This window comes from Tupaia chinensis, unplaced genomic scaffold (assembly GCF_000334495.1).
Source record: "Tupaia chinensis unplaced genomic scaffold, TupChi_1.0 Scaffold138725_1, whole genome shotgun sequence".
NCBI classification, from domain to species: Eukaryota; Metazoa; Chordata; class Mammalia; order Scandentia; family Tupaiidae; genus Tupaia; species Tupaia belangeri.
This window is the reverse complement of record NW_006198617.1, coordinates 2336503-2348033: the sequence shown is the minus strand read 5'-3', so window position 1 is coordinate 2348033 and position 11531 is coordinate 2336503. Positions and strand designations below refer to the sequence as shown.

At 49.1% G+C, this 11531-nt stretch overlaps 1 protein-coding gene across 1 annotated transcript in view; it reads left to right on the top strand.

The window, feature by feature from the left end:
- TOP3A (DNA topoisomerase III alpha) overlaps positions 1–11531 on the top strand; it is a 37298-nt gene that overhangs the window by 12931 nt on the left and 12836 nt on the right. The window contains exons 9-12 of the mRNA XM_006161647.3: positions 619–693; positions 2926–3008; positions 6808–7015; positions 11222–11407. Of these exons, the coding sequence (XP_006161709.1) occupies positions 619–693; positions 2926–3008; positions 6808–7015; positions 11222–11407 (552 nt within the window). The remainder of the gene's footprint in view (positions 1–618; positions 694–2925; positions 3009–6807; positions 7016–11221; positions 11408–11531) is intronic.

The following is an 11531-nucleotide window of genomic DNA, read 5'->3' as shown; positions in this document are numbered from 1 at the left end:
GGGGGGGGGAACCAGCAGTTAATGTAATGCCTATGTCGCTGGACTCCCACATAGTTGACTGCGGTTCGCATCCCAAACCCGGTGGCTTAAAACTCACGCCGGGTGCGTGTGCGTGCGTGCCAAAGATCCCGAGAGGAGAATGGAGGAGAAGGGATTGCGGCGTGACCATCCCCCCTGGGGGGTGATTTCTCACTTTCTGTCTCTATGTCTCTCTGTCTGTCTGGCGAGCACACGTGCCCTATAGCAAAAACCTCTCAAAAAAAAAAAAGATAAATATAATAGTATGATGATGAATAAAATAATTCTTAAAAAAAAAAGAATTCTCTAGCTTGTAATATGTAATTTCTCGTATGTCTAACTCTATATTGTCCTGAATTAGAAAAAAAAAAGCACTGCATGTGCTGGGCGGAACCTGCTTGGGAGATGCCTGGATTGTTGAGCGTTGTGGGCAATGGGGGGGCACCCTTTCAAATTGTGGTTTGAGTGGGAAGGAGGCGATGTGACACAAACGGACACTCTGTGGGCTCAGCAGCAGTCAGTGTAACCTGGAGGGGTGAGCAGGGTGGCTGGAGGAGACACGCCAACAGAAACGTGACCTCTGCTTTCCTGGCCCTCTAGGATCCCATGGCCACTGTCGTGGAGGTCAAGTCGAAGCCAAAGAGCAAGTGGAGGCCTCAGGCTTTGGACACCGTGGTACGTTCTGCCGATGGCTGAGCACCAAGGAACCGTTACTTCCTGTCGCGGTGCTGGGGTTCTACTGCATCGAACCCAAGGGGGAGAGAGCATTGCCCTCCAGGGCCACCCAGCACTGCACTTGAGAGGGTCATGGGCCTGCTTGCCACCTCAATGCCTTTTTCTAAGTCACCGTATGCAGTATAACTGCATCACATGAGGTATGAGAAACAGAAAGAAGGAGACAGATTTGTAACCTCGCCAGTCTCGTGTATTTGCTGGTGTCATTTCGATGTCTGTCCTATTCTTCTTCATACATATATTTTCGCAGCATCAGGATTGGAATCGCTTGTTGTTTGCACCCAAGCATTTTTTCTCTGTTGCTGCATAATCTACATGAACATTGTTTTATGTATCTCCCACATGAACCTACCTTAGAAGAGGGCCTCTCAAGTTATCTGACCCAGGAAGCGCCATCCCTGGACACAAGTCTGAGTGAATCCCATTGGGGGTGCCCCTTTCCAGTCATCCTAGAAGGAGCTCAGGTAGTTACTGTGAGGCTTAACTCCAAAGGCTGGACATACAGAACGGCTGTGGGCAGTGCAGTCCTCCTCTCGAGCGAGCCACAGTATGCGGGGACTTCACAAAGTTCACGGAGGGGCCAGCAGGCGGCATGGTGGTTAAGGCACTGGGTTCCCACGTGGCCAACCATGGCTCGAGTCTTTGTCCCAGCAGCCGGAAAATCACCTTGAGAGCATGTGTGTGTGTGTGTGTATGTGCCCAGAATCTCAGGAAGAGGATGGAGGGGAAGATTACGGCATGAGTGTGCCCACACTCACCCGCAAGGGGTGATTTCTCACTTTCCCTTTCTGTCTCTTTCTTTCTAGCAAGCACACACACCCTATGGCAGAAATTTTAAAAAAGAAAAGAGTTTATGGAAAATGAAATTAAAGTATGAGGTTATTTTAGTGCAAAAACAATTTGAAATCATGGGACCAGCAGTTAGCATAATGGCTGTGTCGCTGGACTCCCATGTAGCTGACCGCAGTTCGTGTCCCGGACCTGGTGGCTTAAAACTCATGCCGGGCACGGGTGCGTGCGTGCCCAAAATCCCGAGAGGAGAATGGAGGAGAAGGGATTGCAGCGTGGCCATCCCCCCTGGAGGGTGATTTCTCGCTTTCTGTCTCTGTCTCTCTGTCTGTCTGGCGAGTGCACGTGTCCTATAAGCAAAAAAAAACTCTCCAAAAAAAATTGTTTAAAAAAAAAAATTTGAAATCAGTGTGTAGTTTTCTCATAATATGCATTCTCTGAACTTTATCCCTACTACACGTGTATGTGTTAAGGAAATACAGTGGGATTGATTCAATACAGTAGGCATGCATGTTTAGTTCCTCTCTGGTTAAATTGGCTTTAACATACAGTCGACAGCGCGTTAGGATATGGAGGTGGGGGCAGCGGGTGGCATGGTGGTTAAGGGTGCTAGTCTCCCACATGGGCGACTATGGTTCAAGTCCCAGACCTGGTGACGCACCCTCTCTCCCTCCCTCCCTCTCTGGTCAAAGTAAAAAACAAAGTTAAACAAAATAATTCCTTTTTTTTTTTAAAAAAAGATCATTACCTAGGGAAAAGACAGCTAATTATCCTGCAAGAGGAGTGGTCTTCATTGTTCAGAGGAATTTCCTGGGGCTTAGGTGGTGTTCCGGAAGTGTGATTCTCCGACTGTTAGAATCACTATTATTCCACTTTTTAAGGCCAATTTTGGGCTAGCTCCATGGCACAACAGTAATGCACTGCTTAAGAGAAGCTGGATTCCCCGTGGTGACCATGGTTCAGATCCCTGGCTTGGTCAGCCGGAAACAGAAAAGTGCCCACGTCCCAACGGGCTGGAGCGCTGGAGGGAGGGCACTGCGGCATGGCCATACCCTATGGCGGGCACTTGATCTCTTGTCTCTGTCTCTCACGTACATGCACGTGTGCCCTATCATGAATGACGTAAAGCAAGACATCAAGTTCCGCCTGTGTCCCAGCCCTACTTTGTCAGGTTCTGTGAGTCTACTAGCTTCCCAGGTGAGCCCCATAGCTACTCGTCAGTCAGAACCAGTGGGCCGGGACATGGCTCCACCTGGCCTACCCAGCCCAGATGCCCCGTCCATGTGAACAGCTGGGGCTAGACCTGTCTGCAGGCAGGCGTGTGGTCCTGTGGAGCCTCTGGCGCGGGCACTGCACCTAACGCACCTGTCGATTGTTTAACAGGAGCTGGAGAAGTTGGCTTCTCGCAAGTTGAGAATAAATGCTAAAGAGACCATGAGGATTGCCGAGAAGCTCTACACCCAGGGGTAAATATTCTGGATGTGGGAGTAGAATTTCGTGCCTTTTCTTGAGGATGTAGTTTAGAAAAAAAAAAGCACTGCATGTGCTGGGCGGAACCTGCTTGGGAGATGCCTGGATTGTTGAGCGTTGTGGGCAATGGGGGGGCACCCTTTCAAATTGTGGTTTGAGTGGGAAGGAGGCGATGTGACACAAACGGACACTCTGTGGGCTCAGCAGCAGTCAGTGTAACCTGGAGGGGTGAGCAGGGTGGCTGGAGGAGACACGCCAACAGAAACGTGACCTCTGCTTTCCTGGCCCTCTAGGATCCCATGGCCACTGTCGTGGAGGTCAAGTCGAAGCCAAAGAGCAAGTGGAGGCCTCAGGCTTTGGACACCGTGGTACGTTCTGCCGATGGCTGAGCACCAAGGAACCGTTACTTCCTGTCGCGGTGCTGGGGTTCTACTGCATCGAACCCAAGGGGGAGAGAGCATTGCCCTCCAGGGCCACCCAGCACTGCACTTGAGAGGGTCATGGGCCTGCTTGCCACCTCAATGCCTTTTTCTAAGTCACCGTATGCAGTATAACTGCATCACATGAGGTATGAGAAACAGAAAGAAGGAGACAGATTTGTAACCTCGCCAGTCTCGTGTATTTGCTGGTGTCATTTCGATGTCTGTCCTATTCTTCTTCATACATATATTTTCGCAGCATCAGGATTGGAATCGCTTGTTGTTTGCACCCAAGCATTTTTTCTCTGTTGCTGCATAATCTACATGAACATTGTTTTATGTATCTCCCACATGAACCTACCTTAGAAGAGGGCCTCTCAAGTTATCTGACCCAGGAAGCGCCATCCCTGGACACAAGTCTGAGTGAATCCCATTGGGGGTGCCCCTTTCCAGTCATCCTAGAAGGAGCTCAGGTAGTTACTGTGAGGCTTAACTCCAAAGGCTGGACATACAGAACGGCTGTGGGCAGTGCAGTCCTCCTCTCGAGCGAGCCACAGTATGCGGGGACTTCACAAAGTTCACGGAGGGGCCAGCAGGCGGCATGGTGGTTAAGGCACTGGGTTCCCACGTGGCCAACCATGGCTCGAGTCTTTGTCCCAGCAGCCGGAAAATCACCTTGAGAGCATGTGTGTGTGTGTGTGTATGTGCCCAGAATCTCAGGAAGAGGATGGAGGGGAAGATTACGGCATGAGTGTGCCCACACTCACCCGCAAGGGGTGATTTCTCACTTTCCCTTTCTGTCTCTTTCTTTCTAGCAAGCACACACACCCTATGGCAGAAATTTTAAAAAAGAAAAGAGTTTATGGAAAATGAAATTAAAGTATGAGGTTATTTTAGTGCAAAAACAATTTGAAATCATGGGACCAGCAGTTAGCATAATGGCTGTGTCGCTGGACTCCCATGTAGCTGACCGCAGTTCGTGTCCCGGACCTGGTGGCTTAAAACTCATGCCGGGCACGTGTGCGTGCGTGCCCAAAATCCCGAGAGGAGAATGGAGGAGAAGGGATTGCAGCGTGGCCATCCCCCCTGGAGGGTGATTTCTCGCTTTCTGTCTCTGTCTCTCTGTCTGTCTGGCGAGTGCACGTGTCCTATAAGCAAAAAAAAACTCTCCAAAAAAAATTGTTTAAAAAAAAAAAATTTGAAATCAGTGTGTAGTTTTCTCATAATATGCATTCTCTGAACTTTATCCCTACTACACGTGTATAAGGAAAGGAAATACAGTGGGATTGATTCAATACAGTAGGCATGCATGTTTAGTTCCTCTCTGGTTGGCTTTAACATACAGTCGACAGCGCGTTAGGATATGGAGGTGGGGGCAGCGGGTGGCATGGTGGTTAAGGGTGCTAGTCTCCCACATGGGCGACTATGGTTCAAGTCCCAGACCTGGTGACGCACCCTCTCTCCCTCCCTCCCTCTCTGGTCAAAGTAAAAAACAAAGTTAAACAAAATAATTCCTTTTTTTTTTTAAAAAAAGATCATTACCTAGGGAAAAGACAGCTAATTATCCTGCAAGAGGAGTGGTCTTCATTGTTCAGAGGAATTTCCTGGGGCTTAGGTGGTGTTCCGGAAGTGTGATTCTCCGACTGTTAGAATCACTATTATTCCACTTTTTAAGGCCAATTTTGGGCTAGCTCCATGGCACAACAGTAATGCACTGCTTAAGAGAAGCTGGATTCCCCGTGGTGACCATGGTTCAGATCCCTGGCTTGGTCAGCCGGAAACAGAAAAGTGCCCACGTCCCAACGGGCTGGAGCGCTGGAGGGAGGGCACTGCGGCATGGCCATACCCTATGGCGGGCACTTGATCTCTTGTCTCTGTCTCTCACGTACATGCACGTGTGCCCTATCATGAATGACGTAAAGCAAGACATCAAGTTCCGCCTGTGTCCCAGCCCTACTTTGTCAGGTTCTGTGAGTCTACTAGCTTCCCAGGTGAGCCCCATAGCTACTCGTCAGTCAGAACCAGTGGGCCGGGACATGGCTCCACCTGGCCTACCCAGCCCAGATGCCCCGTCCATGTGAACAGCTGGGGCTAGACCTGTCTGCAGGCAGGCGTGTGGTCCTGTGGAGCCTCTGGCGCGGGCACTGCACCTAACGCACCTGTCGATTGTTTAACAGGAGCTGGAGAAGTTGGCTTCTCGCAAGTTGAGAATAAATGCTAAAGAGACCATGAGGATTGCCGAGAAGCTCTACACCCAGGGGTAAATATTCTGGATGTGGGAGTAGAATTTCGTGCCTTTTCTTGAGGATGTAGTTTAGAAATAGCTCTATAGTAGGGTTTTAAAATTCACTTCCCTTTTCTGATCCTCAGCAGTGTTTCAGGAATCCATTCAATGAATTCAGATCTTACTCTGACCCCAGTGCTCTCCCTGGGACCCTGGTAATGGCAGGCGGTAGTGGCACATGTAGGAGCAATCGCCTGTGAGAATCCTCCCTCCCTGGGGTCATGAGAGCCCAAGTGCTGAGGTCATCCAACTGTTGTCCAAAGTTTTTGCCATGCACTCGAGAGAGACAGAGGTGAGACAGGGCAGGTGGAATGGGCACACCGCAGTCTCTTCTCTGCCATTAGCTTCCTAGGATTTGGGGCACTCTCACACAAGTGCCTGGCATGATTCTCAAGCCACCAGGTCTGGACTGGAACCCTGGTCAGCTATGTGGGAGTCCACAGCCTTAACCAGTACACCACCTGCTGGCCCCAAGTTTTTTTTGTATATTTTAAGATCAGTTACGGAGGGACCAGCAGATGGTGTAATGGTTATGTTGCTCGACTCCCATGTGGTGGACCGCAGTTCGAGTCCCACACTGGTGCTTGTGCGTGCGTGCCCAAAATCCCGAGAGGAGAATGGAGGAGAAGGGATTGTGGCATGAACATCTCCCCTAGGGGGTGATTTCTCGCTTTCTCTGTCTCATTCTGTCTCTCCAGTGAGTGCACACGCCCTATAACAAAACTCTCTCTTTAAAAAAAAGATGAGTTATGGAAGCACACACTGCTAGAACTGTCAGGGCCAGTGAGACTTCTGCATGCACCAGGTGGTTTGTCAGATCGGCCCTGAAACAAGCCAGGTTGGCCCTGGCTCAGTGCTGCTATGAGGGCTCCGGCCTCTCCTGCGCACACTACCCTTTCCATCTCTTCTTGCATGTCTTTGAGCATCCTAGCAGGAGAGCCTGCTGCTGCTTACCCCAAGGGCTCATGGCTCACAGCTTACTCAGAGCAGATGATCAGGCAGTTTTGTTGAGATGATCATGCCAGGTGGGCGACTGTAGGGTGCCGAATTAAAGAGCTTAGTGACTTCTTTGTCTGTTTGCCTTTGTTGTAGGTTTATCAGCTATCCCCGAACGGAAACCAACATTTTCCCCAAAGACTTAAACCTGACTGCACTGGTGGATCAGCAGACCCAGGATCCACGCTGGGGGGCCTTTGCCCGGAGCATCCTAGAGCGGGGTGGTCCTAACCCACGCAATGGGAACAAATCTGACCAAGCTCACCCTCCCATTCACCCCACCAAATACGCCAGCAACTTGCAGGTAGGTTTTCTGGGGTGTGCTGCCTGCTGGAACCAGAATGGCTGGAGGGTCAGTAGTAGGCTTTAACTGACTGCTCGCAGGTGGCATGGTGGTTAAGGTGGCTGGATCCCCCACGGCCTACTGTACAGTTCATGTCTCCTACCCGGCAGCTTAAAAAAACACTGGATATGTGTGCACGATGCTGAAAATCAAGAGGAGGGTCAAGTAGAAGGCGTTACGGCGTGGCCATCCCCGTGGGCCGAGTTCTCACTTTCCCTCTCTTTCTGTCTCCCTGGCAAGTGCACACTCTCTATAGCAAAAACTAAAAAAGGATGGGGCCAGCAAGTGGTGCAGTGTTAAAGTGCTGGATCCCCGTAGGGCTGACCAGTTTGAGTATTCGACCCAGCGGCTCGAGAACCACATCGGGTACATACATGCCCATGCGTGCCCATAAGCCTGAGAGGAGAGTAGAGCAGAGTCTACAGCATGACCATCCCCCCAGAGTGAAAAGTCAGTAAGGCATGGTGGCTAAGGTGCTGGATTCCCACATGGCCAACAGCAGTTCAATTCTCACACCTGGTGGACTGCTTTCTCGTGTTCTCTCTACCTCACTGTCTCTCTGGTCAAGTTAAAACCAGTAATAGCATGGGGCCAGCAGGTGGCCTGGTGGTTAAGGCACTGGATTCCCACACGCCAAACCGTGGTTTAAGCTCTAGACCTGGTGCCTTGCTTTCTCACTTTCCCTTTCTTCTCTCTCTGGTCAAATTAATGAATAATAATGAATAAACAAATTAAACGAATTCTTTAAAAAAAAAAAAAGATTGTTTTAGTTAAAATAATAATAATAATAATTGAGGCTGGCAGGTGGCATGGTGTGGTAAAGGGCTCTGGACTCCCACATGGCTGACCGTGGTTGGAGTCCCAGAGCTGGCAGCTTTCTTTCTCACTTTCTGCCTCTTGCTCGCTCTCTTGCTCACTCTGTTCCTCAAATTAAATAAATAAATACGTAAATAAAGTTAAATAAGATAATTCTTGGGAACCAGCAGTTAGCGTAATGGCTATGTCGCTGGACTCCCATGAAGTCGACCGCAGTTCGCGTCCCGGACCCAGTGGCTTAAAACTCACGCCAGGCGTGTGTGCGTGCGTGCCCAAGATCCCGAGAGGAGAATGGAGGAGAAGGGATTGCGGTGTGGCCATCCCCCCTGGGGGGTGATTTCTTGCTTTCTGTCTCTGTCTGGCAAGTGCACGTGTCCTATAGCGAAAACCTCTCCAAAACAAAAAAAGTTAAACACGATAATTCTTAAAAATACTACTAATAATAAAATTTAATAAATATTTCTTTCAAAAAGAAAGTAAGTTAACAAATATACTTCATGGGCTCTGGTTTTAGGCCATAAGTCGTTTCGAAATTTCTTCCATTCTAGGAAGGAGAAGTCGGTGTCAGGATTATCTATATACCATCCGTGCCTGGCTTATTTGAAGGACCCCCATAACGGGCTCCCCTTTATCTCTGGCCCTACTTCCTCACTCTGTCACAAGGCCTGCCACTTCCTCACTGGTCCCTCCCCCACAGGCTGGTCACATCCTAAACCTTGCCACAGCTCCCTACCCACACCACAGTGAGCCCCATGGTCTTGCTCACTAGATGAGCCCATCTATCCCCAGGAATGGGTGTGTTGCCGCTGCCCTCCTGCGGGTGGACTGACACCGTTCTGTCGCGCTCTGTGCTGATTAGTTCCCTGAATGAGGCCCTTCCTCAGCCAGGGAGCGAACTCTGGAAGGGTAAGCACCGGTCAGGCTCTCGCATCTGCAAGCCTATCACAGCTAGGAAACTTAGGTCTCTCTGCCTTTTGTTTGTTTGCTTGTTTTTCTTTTTTTTTTTTTTTTTCTTTTTTTTTTTAAGAATTATTTTAACTTTATTATTATTTTCCAGTTTGATGAGGGTTGGGGGAGTGAGAAAGGAAGCCACCAGGTCTGGATCTGAACCATCATCAGCCATGCAGGAATCCAGGGCCTTTAACCACCACACCACCTGCTACCCCCAGGTCTGTCTTTTTTAATAACGTGTGTTCTTTTTGGTTTTAAAAGCAATACAGATTCAGGGCCAGCATGTGGCATGGTGGTTAAGGCACAGGACTCCCACATGGCTAACCATGGTCCAAGTCGCAAAGCTAGAGGCTTGAAACTCACACCAGGCACATGTGCATGTGTGCTCAAAAATCCCGAGAGGATGGGGCCAGCAGTGGCATGGTGGCTGAGGTGCTGGACTCCCACGTGGCTGACCATGGTTCAAGTCCCGGACCTGGCAGCTTGCTTTCTCACTTTCCCTTTGTCTCTGTCTCTTTCTCTCTGTTCAAACTGAAATATGATAACAATAATTTTAAAATTAAATAATTCTTAAAAAAATAATAATAATCCCTAGAGGACAATAGAGGATGAAGGAATTACGTGGCCATTCCCCCTGGGGAGTGATTTCTTATTTTCTCTGTGTCTCTGGCAAGCACATGCACCCATAGCAAAAATCTCTCTCAAAATAATAATAATAATAATAATATAGATTTATTCTTTCTGTGTATGCATTTACACAGAATAAATAAATAAATAGCTCTTACAGTGAAATTATAACCGTAAAGAGTTTTGTAAAAGCTAGAAGTACCGTTGCCTATCGTGAGCGTTTCCCGTGTGCTACGGTAATTGAAAGTGTGACCTGTAGTGACCACACGGGTGGGCCGTCATCTACTGTGCACGGTCTGTTCTAGGGGAAATTCAGTTCTTCCCAACGTTTTGATGCATGACACCTATCTTCAAAAAGTTTGTGGGAAATGTATTATGGTACGAGTATATTTTGTGATAAAAATCTTAAAATCCATGCTTTTTTTTTTTTTTCCCCGAGTTTTTTTTTTTGGTATATGGCATGTGCACTCACCAGAGACAGAAAGCAAGAAATCACTCCCAGGAGGATGGCACACCATCCCTCTCCGTTCTCGGGATTTCGGCATGCCACGCACACAACAGGTGTGAGTTTCGAGCTTCTGGGTCCAGGACTCAAAGCACAGTCAGCCATGCAGGAGTCCAGCCACGTAACCATTACGCCCTCTGCCGGTCCCCATGCTTTGTTTATTCATGATACGTGTTTCCTGTGAACTCTCTGGAGATTCTTTGTTCTATAGTTACTGTTTATATACATAAATATTTGTGTGTATCTTCAGTTCTTTCCTGTAAATAAATTCTCAAAAAGAGGAGTATTGAATATAAGCATGAACATACTATACACCGTTTTTTATCAATTATTTAATTTTAGTTATTATTATTTTAGCTTGCTATAGGGGACATGAACTCACCAGAGAGAGTGAAAAAGCAAGCCACCAGGTCTCAGACTAGAACCATGGTCAACCATGTGGGAGTCCACTACTTTAACCATCATGTTGCCTACCAGCCCCTCACATTTAATTTTTTTTTAATTCAAGAATTATTTATTAAGAGGCCAGTAGATAGCATGGTGGTTAGGGGCGCTGGAGTCCCACATGGCTGACCACACTTCAGTTCCTGGACCTGGTAGCTTGCTTTCTCTCTCTCATTCTCTCTGTCTGTTCCTCTCTGTCTGTTCAAGTTAAAGAAAATAATTCTTTATAAAAATTATTTATTTAATTTCATTTGTTGTTATTATTTTTTAATTTGACCAGAAAGAGGGAAAAAGCAAGCCACTGCGTCCAGGAGTCGAACCACGGTCAACCATGTGGGAATCCAGCACCTTTAACCACCACACCACCTGCCGCCCCCCCTTCTCAGGGACTTGATAGACTGACCCTCACTGAATACTTGCTTACTCAGCTGACTAAAACGTCCCCGAACCAATGCCGCGCTTCGGTGAAGTTGGTCCGAGGCTGCCCGGCACAGGTTCCACTGTGCATCTTAGCAAGGAGTCTCTCATAAGTTCTGCGTTTTCATCTTGTTGCTGTGTCGGTTGGGTTTACATCAGAGAACCACCTCCCGGAGCGGAAGGACGGTGACTGCTGTCCCCACCTGCTTAGGGCTGTGAGCCGCACCAGCCTAGTACTCCCATCAGCTCCTCGAGGGCGTGCAGGCACCGCAGCAGCAGGGCTTGAGTCGGGGGGGGGCCCTTTCCCTGCCCGGCTGTAGGCTGAGAGGTGGCTGAACTTGGGCGACATTGCTGTCCTTGAGAGGCGAGGTTCTGGAAGGCATTCCAGACGCTGCCTTTCTTCACAGGGGGACGAACAGCGGCTGTACGAGTTTATCGTTCGCCACTTCCTGGCCTGCTGCTCCCAGGACGCTCAGGGGCAGGAGACCACTGTGGAGATCGACATCGCACAGGAGCGCTTTGTGGCCCACGGCCTCGTGATTCTGGCCCGAAACTACCTGGACGTGTACCCCTATGATCACTGGAGTGACAAGGTGAGGTAGGGAGGGCCCGGCTGAGGCTGGTGGCGCCCCCTGGAGTGTCATGCGGCAGCACCGCGAGCCTCGAAACCAAGGTGGTCTCTGCCAGGGTCTGACCGCCGCCTGCCCCTCCCTGTAG